Source organism: Podarcis vaucheri (genome assembly GCF_965113315.1).
Source record: "Podarcis vaucheri genome assembly, chromosome: 3".
NCBI lineage: Eukaryota > Metazoa > Chordata > Lepidosauria > Squamata > Lacertidae > Podarcis > Podarcis vaucheri.
The window spans coordinates 104,174,910-104,193,216 of NC_138761.1; the positions used below are offsets into that span (position 1 = coordinate 104,174,910).

At 45.1% G+C, this 18,307-nt stretch overlaps 1 protein-coding gene and 1 long non-coding RNA gene across 5 annotated transcripts in view; one reads left to right on the forward strand and one right to left on the reverse strand.

The window, feature by feature from the left end:
• Positions 1–5,420: 5,420 nt before the first annotated feature.
• Positions 5,421–8,976, reverse strand: LOC309528319. Of its 2 annotated transcripts, none has more exons than XR_014217656.1 (2): positions 8,775–8,976; positions 5,421–5,743 (listed from the first exon to the last, which is right to left on the reverse strand). It is a non-coding gene; the product is annotated as an uncharacterized lncRNA (long non-coding RNA). The 2 variants fall into 2 exon arrangements; XR_014217657.1 differs by lacking the exon at positions 8,775–8,976 and adding an exon at positions 5,992–6,732.
• A 131-nt stretch (positions 8,977–9,107) lies between these two features.
• Positions 9,108–18,307, forward strand: part of ATAD2B (ATPase family AAA domain containing 2B) — a 54,904-nt gene continuing 45,704 nt past the window's right edge. The window contains exons 1-2 of one of the 3 annotated variants that reach the window (XM_082215398.1): positions 9,108–9,622; positions 16,823–16,977. In XM_082215398.1, coding sequence (XP_082071524.1) covers positions 9,434–9,622; positions 16,823–16,977 — 344 coding nt within the window. In that variant the 5' untranslated portion in view covers positions 9,108–9,433. Of the gene's footprint in view, positions 9,623–16,003; positions 16,154–16,822; positions 16,978–18,307 lie in introns of those variants that run through there. The other 2 variants (XM_082215399.1, XM_082215400.1) reach the window with 2 other exon arrangements.

Sequence of the window (18,307 nt, forward strand, 5' to 3'; positions counted from 1 at the left end):
TGGGTACCACAATTTAAGAAGGATATTGACAAGCTGGAACATGTACAGAGGAGGGCAACCAAGATGATTAAGGGTATGGAAACCAAGTCAGTTGAAGGAGCTCGGGATGTTTAGCCTGGAAAAGAAGAGACTGAGAGAAGGTATGATAGGCATCTTCAAATAGCTTAAGGGCTGTCACATGGAAGATGGAGCAAGTTTGTTTTTTCCCTGCTCTGGGGCGCAGGACTCAAACCAATGCCTTCAGGTTACAAGAAAGGTGATTCTGAGTAAACATCAGGAAGATCTTTTGGACAACAAGAGCTGTTCGACAGCGGAACAGATCCCCACGAGAGCTGGCGGACTCTCCTTCCTTGGAGGTTTTTAAGCAGAGGCTGGATGACCATCTGTCATGGATGCTTTAGCTGAGATTCCTGCATCGCAGGAGGTTGGACTAAATGACCCTTGGAGTCCCTTCCAACTCTACAGTTCTATGAATAGGTGGGTCACTGGTCTGATCCAGAAGGGCTCTTCTTATGCTCTTAGGTAGCTAGTTTGCTTACAGCAGCAGCTGGGAACCTGAGACTCAGGTAATAAGTAGAGACTGTCCCCAGGTGTTATGTACTGAGTTGAATAGGATCCAGAATGCAGCAGTCTGATTGGTCCTAGAACAATAGGATCCAGAATGCAGCAGTCTGATTGGTCCTAGAACAATAGGATCGAGATGCAGCAGTCTGATTGGTCCTAGAACAATAGGATTCAGAATGCAGCAGTCTCATTGGTCCTAGAATAAAAGGATCCAGAATGCATCAGTCTAATTGGGCCACAGGAGCCACCCAATCCAGCTCCAGGTGGAAGTGAATCCGCAACCTGATTGGCCTACAGGAGAATCCTGGAATTAGCCAATCACGTGGGGCCCATTGTGTAAATAATGTATATAAAACAGACATTCTGGGGGAACTTCCATTTTTCCTCCTCACCACTATGAGCTGAATAAAGAGCATGAAATCCACTCTCGACTCCGAGTATATTTCACCAGGTCATGCCCATCTCTAGGCCACACCCTCCACTGGCTTTTATTGCACCTTCCTTGAATGTTCTTGCATGCCAAGAATGTGTTCTTGAACTGTGCTCATGTCTCTTGTTTGCCTGTGTGAAGAGATGTGTGTGCATGTAGAGAGCTCTGGCTTTTACATAGCTGGAATGTGGCCTATGGTACAAAGGTACATGTTGCTCCACCCACTTTTGTCTCTGGCTCCACCCACCACTGGCATCTACCCCAAACCCACACAGACCTGCATGAACTCATCAGCCAGGGTGCAGAAAATAAGTCCTATCCCTTTTTACATGTCTCACAGTCATTCAGAACACGGGAGGAAAAGCCAGCTATTAAGAAGAATCAGCCAACCTCCTTTTCTAAAATGAGGTCCCTGGCAATTATGCCAAGACTGATAAAGGGAATCTCCAGCAGTACCTCTGTTTCCATTAATCCTGTCCTGTCTAAATCCGTCTTAACAACAATGTCAATATCCATGCAGGTTAAAATGCCCGCTAGAGCCTAACAAGAGTGTGTTTCAGTAAAGAGGGAACATTAGGATTTTCTAACAATCTGTTTGACCACAAGTACCTGAAAAATTGCACAAAGTTGCAGGGATTGTCATAGCTAAGTTTTTTGTTTACTGCGTCGGGAAGGGGGGGGGGAAACCTAGATTCTTATCCAGTAATGTGGAAAAAATGATCTAGCACACATTTTAAGGACTCCTTTGTTTTAAAACAAAAAGCAGGCTGTAGTCAAACAACACAATACAGTACTGGCAAAAAACAATTATAACAGCCTATGAGATCACTAAACTCTGGGCCCATCAGTTTGTTTCCAGACTGCTCAGAAAATGATTCCCCCCCTCACCATATGTTTCTACTGCTTTAATACACAGATTCCTAATCCTGAAAGGGCCTCTGGGCACTGTTCCAATGCATACTGCTTGCTTGAGAATTTGGAATCCATGTTAAAGAGATTAATGTGCTTTTTTAAAAAAGAAAGAAATATAAATCAGTGCTAGGATCTAGTAAGGTAAAAAAGGTAAAGGATCTCTGGACGGTTAAATCCAGTCAAAGGTGACTATGGGGTGCGGCGCTCATCTAGCTTTCAGGCCGAGGGAGCCGGCTTTTGTCCACACACAGCTTTCCAGGTCCTGTGGCTGGCATGACTAAACCCCTTCTGGCACGATGGAACACCATGACGGAAACCAGAGCGCACAGAAACACCGTTTACCTTCCCGTCACAGCAATACCTATTTATCTGCTTGCACTGGTGTGCTTTCAACTGCTAGGTTGGCAGTTGATCTAGTAAGACTCCAAGTGAACCATCACCGCATTAAGGTTGCTTGCCACTACCTTACACTGCTGCTACTAAGGGGTGTGGAGCTCACAGTAGTGCAAGGGACTTATGTAGCACTGCTGTACCCGTGTAACTGTTCTAGCATGCCCTATGCAAGGATTTGCACAGCTGAGAAATGAGCAGAATGTCATGGCTTCACCTGACAGAGCCAACAATAATGTCAAAGGTAAAGGTACCCCTGACCATTAGGTCCAGTTGTGGGCGACTCTGGGGTTGCGGAGCACATCTCATTCTATAGGCCGAGGGAGCCGGCATTTGTCCGCAGACAGCTTCCGGGTCATGTGGCAGTATGACTAAGCAGCTTCTGGCAAACCAGAACAGCGCACAGAAACACCATTTACCTTCCCACCGGAGCAGTACCTATTTATTTACTTGCACTCGACATGCTTTTGAACTGCTAGGTGGGCAGGAGCTGGGACCGAACAACAGGAGCGCACTCCTTCGCAGGGATTCAAACTCCTGACAATAATGTTATAGCTACACAAAAGGTAAAGGACCCTTGGATGGTTAGGTCCAGTCAAAGGAGACTATGGAGTGTGGCACTCATCTTGTTTTCAGGCCAAGGTAACCGGTGTTTGTCCACAGACAATTTTCTGCATCATGTGGCCAGCATGATTACGACGACGAGTGCCAGAGCGCAGGGAAACACCACTTCTCTTGCCACCGCAGCGGTACCTTGCACGGCGTGCTTTCAAACTGCTAGGTTGGCAGGAGCTGGGACAAAGCAACGGGAGCTCACCCCATCGCGGGTATTCAAGCCACCGACCTTCTAATCAGCAAGCTCAACAGTGGTTTAGACCACAACGCCACCCGCATCCCTATACAGCTACACAACACATCCATGCCAAGCACTCCCAAAAGCAAAGCAGAACTGATATACACACACACTATTAAACAAATAACTCTCTCTCACACACAGTGAACACCACAGCACAGAATTACAGCGTCATTCCTCTTACTGTTGTTGATTTTTCTATAGTGTAGGTTATAAAAAGACTTTGTCACCTTGCAGATATTACCTTTCAATGCGTTACTCTGACAACCCCATGTAGTGCTGTTGTTTCCAGGGTGGGGGGAGGAACACATTCAGTAGATTTAATTCACAGATAATTCATAGATCGAACGCAGGATGGTAAAGTGAGGGGGATTGCCTCTCAGGTTCATTCTGGAACACTTGGGAATTAACTGTACTAAACCCAGGCCAAGCCTGTGTGAACCTCCTGGGAACAACTGAACTGTACATATGTGAGACAGGAAGCCAAAGTAGGGGGGTGTTTTTGGTTGCTTCCCCAGTACTGTAATTCACAGTCTTCAGCTTCCACCTATTAGCAGTTGTAATTGTTTTCTTGGTCAAGCCATCTCAGGCATCAGTCCTGGGTAGCCCTATGCTACTTATATTTTTAATTGGAAATAAGTATCACATAGAGTTTAATGGGGCTTACCCTCACCTAAGGGACGCGGGTGGCGCTGTGGGTTAAACCACAGAGCCTAGGCCTTGCTGATCAGAAGGTCGGCGGTTCGAATCCCCACGAAGGCGTAAGCTCCCGTTGCTCGGTCCCAGCTCCTGCCAACCTAGCAGTTCGAAAGCATGTCAAAGTGCAAGTAGATAAATAGGTACCGCTCCGGCGGGAAGATAAACGGCGTTTCTGTGCGCTGCTCTGGTTTGCCAGAAGCAGCTTAGTCATTCTGGCCACATAACCTGGAAGTTGTACGCCGGCTCCCTCGGCCAATAAAGCGAGATGAGCGTCGCAACCCCAGAGTCGGCCATGACTGGACCTAATGGTCAGGGGTCCCTTTACCTTTACCCTCGCCTTAGTTTGTCGAGCAGCGGTGCTGAATTGGCCCAAATTACATCACAGACAACCTCCTCCGGCATCACATATTAGTACTGCAGGGGACCAATGGCAAAATAATGGAGAGCACCAGATGTGACTCTAAACTGCATGACAAGAAACTACATTCCAGATGTAAATGTAAAGTAAGGAGGGTGAGGGAAACGGGGATTTAAGGTGAGTATGGGGTTGCAAAAAGACAAAACAAAACAGACTGACTGGAAGTGGTAGTGGGCCCGGCTGACCGTAAAGGAGGGGCATAAAAGGGTTTGCAAAACAGAGAGGAATAGTGACTTCATAATTAGGTGGAAAGTGGAATGGGTGCTTAGTAACAGCAATGTGTGGAAGGAGGAAAATTGAGGTTACTAAGGGGTGGTAGTTTGCGTGTTCGTGGGGGTTGCACATAAGGAAGGGAAGACAGTAGCAGCATGGACATAGGAGTAAAGATGAAAGCAGGGTGCCAAGTGGGGCTGCAAAATAGAAAAATAGGTTCAGAAATGTGGTTGGAAAGTTGAAAGGGGAGCTTAGAGGTTGTGTAGGGTGGGAAAGAGACGGTCTAGGGAAGCAATTCCCAAACTTTTGAGTTGCGGGGCACTTTTCAGGAGAGAAATTAATCACAGAGCATTATCACTGCCCTTATGCCAAAGAAACGTTTGTGCATTTTTATTTCCGATCTCTTTGCAGGGCAGAGTTTGGAAACTGCTGCTTTAGGGGGTTAATGTGGGCACACTGAGAGCCAGTGTGGTGTAGTGGTTAAGAGCGGTAGTCTCGTAATCTGGGGAACCGGGTTCGTGTCTCCGCTCCTCCACATGCAGCTGCTGGGTGACCTTGGGCCAGTCACACTTCTTTGAAGTCTCTCAGCCCCACTCACCTCACAGAGTGTTTGTTGTGGGGGAGGAAGGGAAAGGAGATTGTTAGCTGCTTTTAGACTCCTGAAGGGGAGTGAAAGGCGGGATATCAAATCCATACTCTTCTTCTCTTCACAATGGCAAGGGGCTGTCCAGCAGACACAGCAGGGGAACAGACCCTAGTTATTGTGTGTTTCTAGAGCTTAATGCCCTGTCCTGGCATCAATGGAACTGAAGATGGCCAGGGTATAAATTGGAACAAATAAAATAAGTTGGCCCCTGCGGGCATAGAATGCCTTTAGTGTGATCTAGCAGGCCTTGTCTTACATTCTTATGATATAAATAAACATGTATATGATCAGGATGATTAGTGAGTTGTTCATTGGTTCAATTTTATTTATAATGCATTTTTAAAAAGAAAAATTGTATGCTGGACCAGAGTAAATGAAGGGGGGGGGGCAATTTCCTTTCATGCCTATTTCAATGAAGGCAATGAAGACTTACAGGTGAAGCAGGGATTCTTTCAGGTGAATCGGGGATTCTTATCTGTATTAGTTGTGAGAGCATTACTGGTGAGTTGAGCAAATTATCCCAGATTAACTAACAAGGAGCAGGAGTGGAGAGTGGGTTATCCTACAGGTGGCCATAATCTGTATGGATTTTCTCCTGGGTGGGTGTGAATTCTTTCCCTAGGAGGAATGAAAGGAAATAATTAGATTTGGGGGGCTTTATTTCCTTGATCAAAGAACTACAACAGGCCAGCAATATTTCTTTATCGGAAAGGTGAAGAACCTCCCTCATCCATTATTTTGCAGCCCTGCCACCTTCACCACAAAACACTGATTTTTAAGAGGACAGGGCTCCTGTACCTTTAGAGCTGTGGCTCTCTGCTTGTGGAATGCTCTTCCCAGGGAGGCTCGCATGGCGCCTTTGTTACCTATATTTCAGGTGCCAGGCAAAATATTTCCTCTTCACCCAGGCCTTTGGCCAATTAAACAATCGATGGCCTTTTAAACTGTTAGCGGGGGGGGGGCAGTTTGCTTGTTACTATGGTACATGCCTTTGTGTTTTTATAGTATAAACTGCCCTGTGAACCTCGGATGAAAGGCTGGAACAGACTGGTGATATGGTGCTCTGAAAGAACACAAAATTTGAGCCCCCCCCATTATATATTTCTTATTTTCACAAGAATTGGTTTTTGTACAGTTGCTTTGTAAATGGATCTTCTCAATAGTTACCTATACAAAAATATAGGTGTGATGGTGATGTGCCCCCTCAGCTTGGTGCCCTGTGTGGGGCAACTGCCCTATATCTGGGGTTGGAAGAAAATAATAACAACAACAATAATCACTATGCAGAAGAGGGGTTTTAGGCAGCAATGAAATTGCCTCTGCCAAGCTCCCCTTTTCTGCATAACTACTGAGAGGTGCAGGAGCTCTGCCCTCTTTCGCACCTGGCCATCCCATCAAGAGACAAGGAATTTGTGCGTGTGCTTTTGTTTATTACGTTTATATACCATATTTTATTCCCAGAAGCAACAACACTGTGAGGCTGGTTAAGAGGCGGCGATCGTCCCAAAGTGAACCAGTGTGGTCCATGACTGAGTGGGGATTGCAAAAACCCTGGTCTCCCAGGTCCTAGGTCTGAAATTGTATTTTATTAAAAAGTATAAAAAGTTAAAGGGATGCAGGTGGTGCTGTGGGTTAAACCACAGAGCCTAGGACTTGCTGATCAGAAGGTCGGCGGTTCGAATCCCCGCAACGGGGTGAGCTCCCGTTGCTCGGTCCCTGCTCTTGCCAACCTAGCAGTTTGAAAGCACATCAAAGTGCAAGTAGATAAATAGGTACCTCTCTGGTGGGAAGGTAAATGGCATTTCCATGCGCTGCTCTGGTTCGTCAGAAGTGGCTTAGTCATGCTGGCTACATGACCCGGAAGCTGTATGCCGGCTCCCTTGGCCAATAAATCGAATGAGCGCCACAACCCCAGAGTCGGTCACGACTGGACCTAATCAGGCCTCATCATAGGACTGAAACTGCCTTAGTCGCACTGGTTGATGATCTCCGGCGGGCTAGGGACAAAGGTGAGAGTTGTTTCCTAGTTCTGCTGGATCTCTCAGCGGCCTTTGATACAATTGACCATAACATCCTTCTGGACCGTCTAGAGGGGCTGAGAGCTGGGGGCACTGTTATACAGTGGTTTCGTTTCTTCCTCCTGGGCCATGTTCAGAAAGTGGTGGTGGGGGATGAGTGTTCAGACCCCTGGGCCCTCACTTGTGGGGTGCCTCAGGGTTCCGTCCTCTCCCCCATGCTTTTTAACATCTATATGAAGCCGCTGAGAGAGATCATCAGGGGGTTTGGACTGGGTGTCCATCAATATGCAGATGATACCCAGCTCTACCTCTCTTTCAAATCAGAACCAGTGAAGGCGGTGAAGGTCCTGTGTGAGTGCCTGGAGGCGGTTGGAGGATGGATGGCGGCTAATGGATTGAAGTTGAATCCTGACAAGACAGAAGTACTGTTCTTGGGGGACAGGGGGCAGGCTAGTGTGGAGGACCCCCTGGTCCTGAATAGGGTAACTGTGCCCCTGAAGGACCAGGTGCGCAGCCTGGGAGTCATTTTGGACTCACAGCTGTCCATGGAGGCGCAAGTTAATTCTGTATCCAGGGCAGCTATGTACCAGCTCCATCTGGTATGCAGGCTGAGACCCTATCTGCCTGCGGACTGTCTCGCCAGAGTGGTGCATGCTCTAGTTATCTCCCGCTTGGACTACTGCAATGCGCTCTACGTGGGGCTACCTTTGAAGGTGACTCAGAAACTACAACTAATCCAGAATGCGGCAGCTAGACTGGTGACTGGGGGCGGCCGCCAAGACCACATAACACCGGTCTTGTAAGACCTATATTGGCTCCCAGTACGTTTCCGAGCACAATTCAAAGTGATGGTGTTGACCTTTAAAGCCCTAAACGGCCTTGGCCCAGTATACCTGAAGGAGCATCTCCACCCCCATCGTTCTGCCCGGACGTTGATGTCCAGTGCCGAAGGCCTTCTGGCGGTTCCCTCATTGCGAGAAGCAAAGCTACAGGGAACCAGGCAGAGGGCCTTCTCGGTAGTGGCGCCCGCCCTGTGGAACGCCCTCCCATCAGATGTCAAAGCGATAAACAACTACCTGACATTCAGAAGACATCATAAGGCAGCCCTGTTCAGGGAAGTTTTTAATGTGTGATATTTTAGTGTTTTTTGGTTTCTATGGAAGCCGCCCAGAGTGGCTGGGGAAACCCAGCCAGATGGGCGGGGTACAAATAATGAATTATTATTATTATTATTATTATGGTCAGGGGTCCATTTACATTTACAAAAAAGTTATTTAATTTTCAGATTTTGAAATTTACAAACGTCAAACAATCAAAACAAGAAGAGAATTCCGTAAATTCCCACGGACTTCCCTCCTCCCCTTTTGCAAGTTATATTAACTTTTTTCCTCCTGCACCATCTCTATGAATCTCCAGTACAACCATAGCCCAACAAGTATCATTCCAACACTACTCGTAATTTTAATGGTTCACAATGCTGTGCTTTTTGAGGTAAATGATATATTTTCCCCGTTCCTTATTTAAAATGTTAGTCTCCTTGGTTTCTAATTCTTCCCCTTTTTTCTTTTCTTTTTTGCTATTTCAGTATAACCCATCAGTTTAATCTGCCATTCTTCTCTGGCGGCGACTACCTAGGTGTGACCGCTCTAACCACTATGCAGCACTTCCTCTTCCTGGGTGGTGGGGGGGAACGGGCCTAGCGACCCCAACGGAGCCCGACCGGGCGGCGCGTTCAGTCGGAGGAGGCGGCGGCTCCCCTCCGCGAAAAACGGACCCGGCGGGCCAAACCTCCTTTGCGATTGCGGCTCCCCCCCTCCCCCCACTGCCAACAACTCCAGCACGCCAGGCGGGCCTCAACCATAGAGATGCGAAAGGGCCCTTCCAACGTCGGCCGGAAGTTCCGGGCGCCGCGCGTCATCACGCTCTCCATCGATCTCTCCCGCCGCCCCCCCCTCACTTCTATGTTGCCAGGGGTAGGGAGGAGGCGGTGGAAGAAGAGGCGGCCCTATGAGCGGCGGCGGCAGACCGGCGCCCCTCAGCGGCAGCGGGCCGAGGAGGAGAAAGGGGGAGAGGGAACCAAGTAATGGCGGCCAGTTAGTGTGTGACTGAGCTAGAGGAGGAGGAGGAACAGCTCCCCGCGTCCCTTCGAGCCCTTGTTCCTCGCCCGGCGGCGGCGGCGGCTGAGGCGCCGCTCCCCAAAGCAGAGGCGGCGGCGGCGGCGGCGGCGCCAGAGACTGAGCCTCCCTCTCTGGGGCGGCTGAGGAGGCGGCGGCGGCGGGAGGGGGGCGCCATGGTGAACACCCGAAAGAGCTCCCTGCGTCTCTCCCGCAAAGCGGCGGCGGCGGCAGGCTCCGGGCCCGGCAGCCATTTCATCTCGTCCAGGACCCGTTTGTCTAGGACCAGCGCTCGGGCAGCGGCGGCGGCGGCGGCGGCGGCAGCAGCAGCAGCGGCCGCCGGTCAGGATGAAGAGTCGGCCCGGGTCAGTGGGGGGAGAGGAAGACGAGGCGGGTGCCGAGGGAGGTAGACTCGGGGCAAGTCCCGTAGCGACGGCGGTGGCGGGGGAGAAGAAGGGGCCGTTGTCGGTGTGGGTCAGCCATTGGGGTGGGGGGGGAGGCGGGGAGAGGGGCGAGCTTGCGGGGGGGGTGCGCTGGCTCATTGTCCCGCTCCGAGGGGCTGAAGTGCAGCGGGGCCGCAGTACCTCAGAAGGGAACCCCCCCCCCCATAGAACCGATCCTGACCGTGCAATGACGGGGACTTTCTCCCGGAGGGTGGCAGCAGGGGAAAGAGGTTGGGGAGGCTTTTCTGTGGTGGCTCCCCATTCGTGAGAGAGGCTCGCCTGGTACCTTCATTGCATAAATTCGGGCCTGGGCGAAAGCAATCTTTTCTCCCAATTAAACCATCTGTGTCCTTTTAAACTCTCGATGTGCTTGTGTGTGTGTGTGGGGGGGTGTTATCCATTTGTTGTGTTCCGCTTTAATTTCGCATGGTTTTTCTGTTGCGAAGCGCCCTGGGATCTTCGGGTGAAAGGGCAGTCTACAGATGTAAGGAACAGGAACAACAACAAGAGGAGGGGAAGGGGCTCCGGCTGAACTTCTCCAGGGTGACTGACTGCTTGCGTGTTTTGCATGCAAGCACAATATTGTGTTTTTTTTTTGCGGGGCTTCTGCTGCTCTGTATGTGTGCTGAGGCTTGTCTGGTTTGTGGGACTAAAGAAAGGCACGAGAGTCTGGAAAGTGGGGGGGGGGTCCTTTACTTGTATCCGAGCTGGCCGCCTTGCTTTGGTGTTGTGCCAGAGTGAGGGTGGGTGGGTGGGTGGAAACCATCGGGGCCTGTCTGGCTCTGTTGCAAGAGGTGGACGTGAGCAGCGAGCCGGGAGGGAGCTTGGGGTTTTTTTTTTTTTTTGCAGCAGCTCTCTATGCGAGCGAGTGAGCGAACCGAGGTCATTTGAGGTAGGACGTGTTGTGTGAGCTTGCACAGCTGAAGGAGGACGCTGCTGGCTGCGGCCAAGAGCTAAGCGGGGGCAAAGTGTGGCTGGTTGGGCGGCTCAAGAAGTAGCTGTAGAGGCGGTTTCGGGCGAAGAAGGGGCAGTTGATAAGAGAGAGGAAACAAAAACCCCAATGTGCGCTCTTGCTCTCTTTCCTTCGTCCGTCTCCTGTATGTAGGAGGCGCAGATAGACTGGCAGGGTCTGCTGTGCCAGCCAGGTGTCTGGGGCACGGCGAGGCTCCCCCGCTGGCCCATGCTGGGACTGCATTTTAAAGGACAACATGGGGAAGAAGAAAAAAGTTTAGGCTTAGAACTGCCAATTTTGTAAATTTCTTAGAAAACCTAAATGGAGTGCAGTTTTCTTTATTAAAAACTGTTTCCTGTTTGGCAGGGTAGGGGAAACTGGGTAATTCTCTGACAATTTTGGATAGAGATGCAATTATTCCTCTGAGGAACGTATTGATAGCTCAGTCCGGCAGAGCATGAGACCCTTAATCCTAGGGTTGCGGGTTTGAACCCCATTTTGGGCAAAAGTTTCCTACATTGCAGAAGGTCGGACTGGGTGACCCTTGTGGTCCCTTCTAACTCTACAATTCTATGACGCGGGTGGCGCTGTGGGTTAAAGCCTCAGCGCCTAGGGCTTGCCGATCGAAAGGTCGGCAGTTCGAATCCCCGCGGCGGGGTGCGCTCCCGTCGTTCGGTCCCAGCGCCTGCCAACCTAGCAGTTCGAAAGCACCCTCGGGTGCAAGTAGATAAATAGGTACCGCTTACCAGCGGGAAGGTAAACGGCGTTCCGTGTGCTGTGCTGGCTCGCCAGATGCAGCTTTGTCACGCTGGCCACGTGACCCGGAAGTGTCTCCGGACAGCGCTGGCCCCCGGCCAATAGATGTGAGATGGGCGCACAAACCCCAGAGTCTGTCAAGACTGGCCCGTTCGGGCAGGGGTACCTTTACCTTTACCTATAATTAGTTATTTGCCTACATTGCCAGATAGTTTTTTTTTTAAAAAATATGACAATCAGTAATGTGGATAGGTTCTTCATCTACTCATTTATTAGTTTTCATTGGCCATGCACTACATAAATGAAGGAAAAAATCATTCCCCCCCTTCTTTGTCCCACATCTCTAGTCCCACACCTTTCTCTGCCACCCCAACCTTATGCTTATGATAGCAGTGTTTCACACTGAATGTAACTGACCTGTAGATAGTACTATGTGAATGAAAACAGCAACACTATATTTATCTTTGTTATCCATTAAAATCTATTAATGAAAACAATAAAAAAAGACAAGCAATCATGAACTTTTAAAAAGAATCACAACTGAATCTTCTTATACCCTGTTCAGGGTACCTTATTCTAAATACTGTATGTGAGCTTTGTCTGTCAACCTTTCAAATATGAGAAATTATAAATTCCTGGCATGACACATTCAGCCAATCCGTTGTTCCTGTAGGGACAGACATAGATGTATTAAAGTGTGTTGTTTCTGTTGCTTCTTTGTAAAGTCACAAAGTAGCCTGATCAATGGGTCACCAAAAGTATTGTATAAGTACGGTATGTTATATATAAAATGTTCCAATTATTTTTAACTTAGAAAGAGCAGTCGAGTGATTCTGTCTGATAGCCTTGGACACTGAAGCACATCTTTTTGTTCTACTTACATAAACTTATGGGGTTTAGATCTGAACCTATGAACTAGTTTACAATGTGTGAATATGGAATATCTTTCCTAAAAGAGTTTAAAAAAACCTATTGAGTGTTAGCAGTTTACAGTGCTTTTTTCTGGGGGGATGCAGAGGTACGTATACCCCTAAACATTTTGTGAATCTAAGTTTGGCCTCATTGAGGGGCAGTGTTTCAATATGAGTAGGAAAATGAGAGTATGGCTAAATTTTTTTCTTAGAAAAAAAGCACTGGTGGTTATAAAGAATGCTTAAAGTCCCATTTAATAAAACAGCAGCATGATGCTATGCATGGCTACTCAGGTAAATCCCACTGAGTTCATTGGTACTTACTCCCAGGTAATTGCTATAGAACTGAAGCCTAAATTTAATCATAAGTATTTAAGATTGGTGAGTATATATAAATTTGCTGACAGTGAAAATGTTAAAGATGTTTGCATCCATCTGTGATAACATGGAAAACTAATTTCAGATATATGCCTTTAAAATTGATTGTGTGCCTGTTCAGATTTTTAGGACAGTTATGTACTTTCATAGTGCACCTAGTATTTTCTAATTTTGGTCTCATAGAAAGAGATGCATATGATTGTGAAAAGGGCCTAGTACAGCAGATATATGTATAAGTGTTCGAAAAATGTCTTTCAGGCCAGGCAAGTGAGTCTCTTAAGTATTATTTCAAAAAATACAGATGCTATTTTTGAAATATTTGTATTGGGAACTAGATCCTGAATATTAGCCAGCTGTTTTAATGTGCTTATGGAGCTTTGCGTACATGCAGGGATTTTCTTGTTCTAGCCTGAGCTGTTGGGGGAATCCCCATGCTGTCTTCTTTACATTGAAGAGGAGGGTTCTTTGGAAGTGCATCTTGGATTGTAGTTGTTTCTTGCCATTCTTCCTTATCTGTTCCTTGTTTGACAAGTGGAATGCTTCACAATATTGCCTTTTTTGTAGACTTATTTCAATATTTTTAAAAAAAGTTCTTTGCTTAGAAATATGATGATTCTGTTCAGCATTGTTTTGATTATTTCTGATGGAATATCATGCAAATTACATGCACTACTTATGTTCATTGCTGTTAAGTCTTATGTGCCTGTATGAAAGGGGAAAAAATGCATAAAATGCGAAGTGTGATCATTTAGTAAAACCACTTAGATAATAGTTGTCGTCCCCCCCCCCCCGTGAGATACCATACAGAACAAAGCTGACCTATTAAAATTTTCCTTAGAACTTGTATAATAGTTGATTGCATGCAGACATTTTGAAGCCAGATTCCAGGAAAAAAACCAATACAGTACATATAATAGTGATTGTTTTACAAATAGCACCTTGCTATTTTTATTCTGCCATGAGGTCATAATCCTAAGCATACATGCTTCAAAGTCAACTCTAGTGAAATTAATAGGATTTACCTCTGTAAATATGATTATAATTGACATATAAGCTTGTGCAACTTCTTGCTATATGTTGTTGAAACATTTTTGTTTATCTAGAAAAGAGATCCTTAGCCATTTTTGTTAGATACCCGGGAGGTGATTTTAGTGTTGGAAAAAGTAATGTTTAGTTGCAGTAGCCTGGGTTACAGATAACAGAATGAGGTTTTTCCCCAAGTGATATTGTTATTGTATATTTGGTAGTACAGGAAATAAAGTGGAGTATTGTTCAGATTGATTTTTCAGATCATAAAAATTGTATGATTCAGGTGTGTGTGTTTTAAAAACCCCCCCGAAGCATTACTGTTGATAATATTTGAAACTGTAAACCAAAGGTTTTAAAATTAATCTTCTTTCATGTGGTTATTATTTTTGCCTTGTTATTTACAAAGCTAGTTTTATGATCCTTTGGGATGAAGTAAGATATCAGAGATATCTGCCTTGCAGGGGGTTGGACTAGATGACTCTCTGAGTTCCTTTAAATTCTACAATTCTATGATTCCATGAGAACAAATGCTGTCACAACGAGTGACCTTAATAGTTATTTGTAAATTACAGTTGCTGGTTGAAGAAGGTCCTTACTTAGCACAACGGGGGGAAAGTTTCCATTCTTGTGATTTATATTTTTTTGGTGGGGGGAGGGGAAGATTTATGTAAGATTTACCCAACTTAATTGAGCAAGAACACATTACTGAGAAATGCTGCCTGAGTTGTTACATGTGTTTGTTGCTGGAAGCAGCACTTTCAGCGTGTCTTGATTTAGAAGTATAGCACCCTCATGTATTTAATTGCAGTTGAGGCATAGAAATGGTCCAGCTGAAGTCTATACCAGTCTTCCATGATTTATCAAAATTGAAGTATTTTTGGAAACAAATCTCACTTAAAGGCTGAGAAATCTATCTAGTGTAATAGGCTTTATTTCATATTTAAAATTGATGTTGAATTCCCGGTGGCCCATCTAGTCCAGGTGCTGAGTGGATATTGTGTGCTTCAGTGACCCTCATGGACCATCTGTTTGAATCATCAGAACAAAGTTATTCAGAACAGCCTGTCAGAAGATTCTTATGGCCCCTCTTCTTAAAAAATCCCCAAGAATGAAATTGCATCACTTACTAGTCAGATTGTTGCAGTTAATTTCTAAAAGTCATTGGGTTTTACTGTGTAATTCTAATACATTGTAAGTTCTGTCCTTAATTGTTAGGAAAAACAATGGTTTTAGCTTTTCATTCTGAAATACATTTGATTTTTAAATTGTTGTTACGCCCCTTGCCCCAGTACTCTGTAGCCTGATGAAGCTTGCGACTTCGAGTCATTCAGCACATGCAATGATTTTAAAGCTTTTATCATTCATGTAGCTTTCTTCTGGGCTGTGTCAATATTACTGATCAGGGGCCACTAACAATTTTTGGGAGGAGAGAGAGATGAAGTTATTCAATGCACACAATGCTGGGTTCTGCCCAGTATTACCTTGAAGAATATAACATTTAATGACAGTGCTTAAGACACGTCACATAGATTGTGCAACATCCTTACCAAAGCAAGTCCAAGCTAGTCAGCTGTAATTTAAATTGAGCCCAATAGTTTCACAACCAGCTTTTGCCAAAATATTTTGTAGTCGTCTCCTAAGAATAAAAAAAATGACTGTTGACAAAGGACTGTTAAGCTGTCTTGAAACAGTCATCAGAGCTAAACTAGAAATATATCTGGAAATCATTGTAGCTTGTGATATTTTTTTTTTAAAGCTTTGTGTTTAGAAATACTTGTTTTTAATTACACTGAGCAATAAGCTGGTTGCTAAGTGTCTTCAGGCAATGATGCAACAGTTTTTCTGCCTTGTCTGCTTTAGCTAGTTCAGATCTCCCATACCACTCAAAAAACAGGTTTCAAACCAGTTGTGTAGCTTCATTTTCAACTCAGGACAGAATTACTCAGTATATTTAATAAAGGATTGGCCTTTCACTAGTATACTTCATTAATAGTGCAGGCACACCTTTGGGCTGTTCACACAGCATGTACAAACATGGCTGTGGTCTGGTAGCTTACTGTTTAATATTTTAAATTATATAGTGAGTTAATTTTTTTTCTAAATTAATTAATTCTGTTGTCTGTGTTCAGTATATTTAGTTTACAGCTCCGTGCAGACTTGATAGCTAAGGAGCAGTCAAAGCATTTATTGTAATGGTGTTCAAACTATATTCTGTGGAATTTGGAGGTTGTCAAGAAGATCACTAACAGCGCTTTTCTATTTTAAAAAAAGATAGCATGTCAGCCTTTCAGAAAGTCTTGAGTGTATTCCAAGGCACTTCCTTGGTTCTTTTTGGTTAAAGGTTTTTCTGGTGCCCTGAAAAAACTGAAAAGTATGTCTGGCATGGTTTTCACAGGAGAGGGATCCACAAGGAAAGAAGACCCTGAGGTTAGGAAACTTGAATTTTGTTGGCTTTGCAGGGAAATGAGGACTCTGAATTTCAATGGGATTTGAGAACTTCAAAGTACAAGTCCTTAATTTGTTTATTGTTGTAATTCATTGAAACCTTCAAAAAGGTTTTAAATTCCCAGTTGCCAGTAACTATTCTTCAGAAGCAAAGAAAAGCCATTTCAATGATAAAGAGAAGAGGGTGTAAAAATATTCTGCAAAAGTGATTTTCCTTGTTAGCTTGCAAATTATATTATTAATTAAAGGTTTTAGAGCATTTATGACCTCTAAATGTATCATGTGCTGTTTGGGGATGTATTGTAGTTTGATCAAAGGAAACGTTGGCTCTCCTCTCCTCTCTAATATAAATATTGGAGCTTGGTGAAAAATCTGATGCAGCCTCTGGAGAAAGATATAAAGCAACTCTTTCATTTTCCTCATGTCTTCTTCCTATGATTAGATTTCAGTTTTGGCTTGGGTATTTACATGTATTTTGTGAAATTCCTGTGGGTTCACTAAAAGTAGTACTACAGTTGTCTGAACAGAAATGGATTGCCCATCTCTTTCAGATATGGTCCCTGAATGTTTCTTTACCAATGAGAGGTAGTTTAAAATCAGGTGGTTTAAAATGAGACTATCAGCTTGTCTTTTTTTTTTTTTCCCTCTTAGAGAGATGATGGTAGTGATGGTAGCTTGAGTGATAGCCACATATCTCCTCCAGCCAAACGTACCTTGAAACATGCAGATTCTGTATGCAAAGACAAATCAAAATCTCGCAGTACTGGGCAGCGAGAGGAATGGAGCATCTCAACTGGACAGTCCCGGTAAGAATGTTAACAGTATTCAAATATTTGTCTAATAGAGTTCTGCCCATTTGCTTGAACCCTGTAAATCTCTTGATAAAATGTCAAATCTCCATCCTTTTGCAGTGAAACATGTTACAGAAAAGTGCATCTACTGCTCAAACAGCATCCCCTTTAAAAGTTTCCCCCTTCCATAGCATAATAAAATGAGCCCTGTGTCCTGATGTTATGGTATTAATGCATTTCCTGGCAGCTAATTATGCGGTGCATAGACAATGCAATGAAAATGGGGATTATATCTGGAGATAACTAGATTTGGAGTGTGTGTGTGTGTGCTTTTGCCGGTAAACGTGGATTTCTTATAATATCTACAATTTCTCAATCAGTCACGTGCTAACGGAAGCATCTTTGTTTAGAACTTTATAATAAAGAATAAAAATAAAGCTGAGGCTTCTGACTTCATGCATATGTCCATGAGACACAGCTTGTTCCTTCTCCCTCCACTCGACCACTTTATTTCAAATGACAAGCTTTGTTTGTGGAAAAACATCTGTTGCTTACATTTAAGCATCTGCAATTCCTTGTGCTGTAAGTGCTGTAATACATTCCGTAAGATGAACTAGTTTAAAGCTCTGTGCCTTGAAGTAGAAAGAATGTTTCGATCTCTCCCTGTTTGCTACATGACTGCCTGTCAAGGACTCCTCCTTCAGTCATTCTATGCTGAGCTGAGCCATTATTTGTCCTACCGTGTTGTCCAAACCTGGGCTCGTATTTCAGCTCTCCCAGAAAAATCACAGCTTGTAACTAATGTTTGTCCTATGCAATGAAGTCAAACAGGAGAAAGTTTTCTTGGTTGTATCAGCGTAGGGGAAAAAAACACTGTACAGAGATGATATATAAAGCATTTCAATCACTCTATTTCCCATAAATGTTACTAGCCTACAAAAATGTTTACTAGCCAGCTGGGAGATGACAGAAGATGTATGAAGAGCTGTGTCCCTCATTTCTGTGCGGGACATAGAGAATGCCGTTTTCGTCCTATGGCTTGGTTTATATGTTGGGCATGGAGGGATAGAGTACTCTGTCCCTCTCTTGCTAGTCTGCTCACTCGCCTGCATGCAGTTCCATGTTGCCTACGGCTACCAGTAGCTAGTACTTAAGTACAAAGCTGCTCTGTTTTCCTATTTGGTTCCCAGAATTGCAGAGATAGATGATAATTCCTTTGGGTTTCTGAAGTTAAAGTTTAAATTGAACTCACGGTCTGGGATGTCCGAAAATTGCACATCTGATATACATTGTTATTTAAGCTGATAAATAACTATGCACTGTTTATGCTGGTTGCAGTTGACAT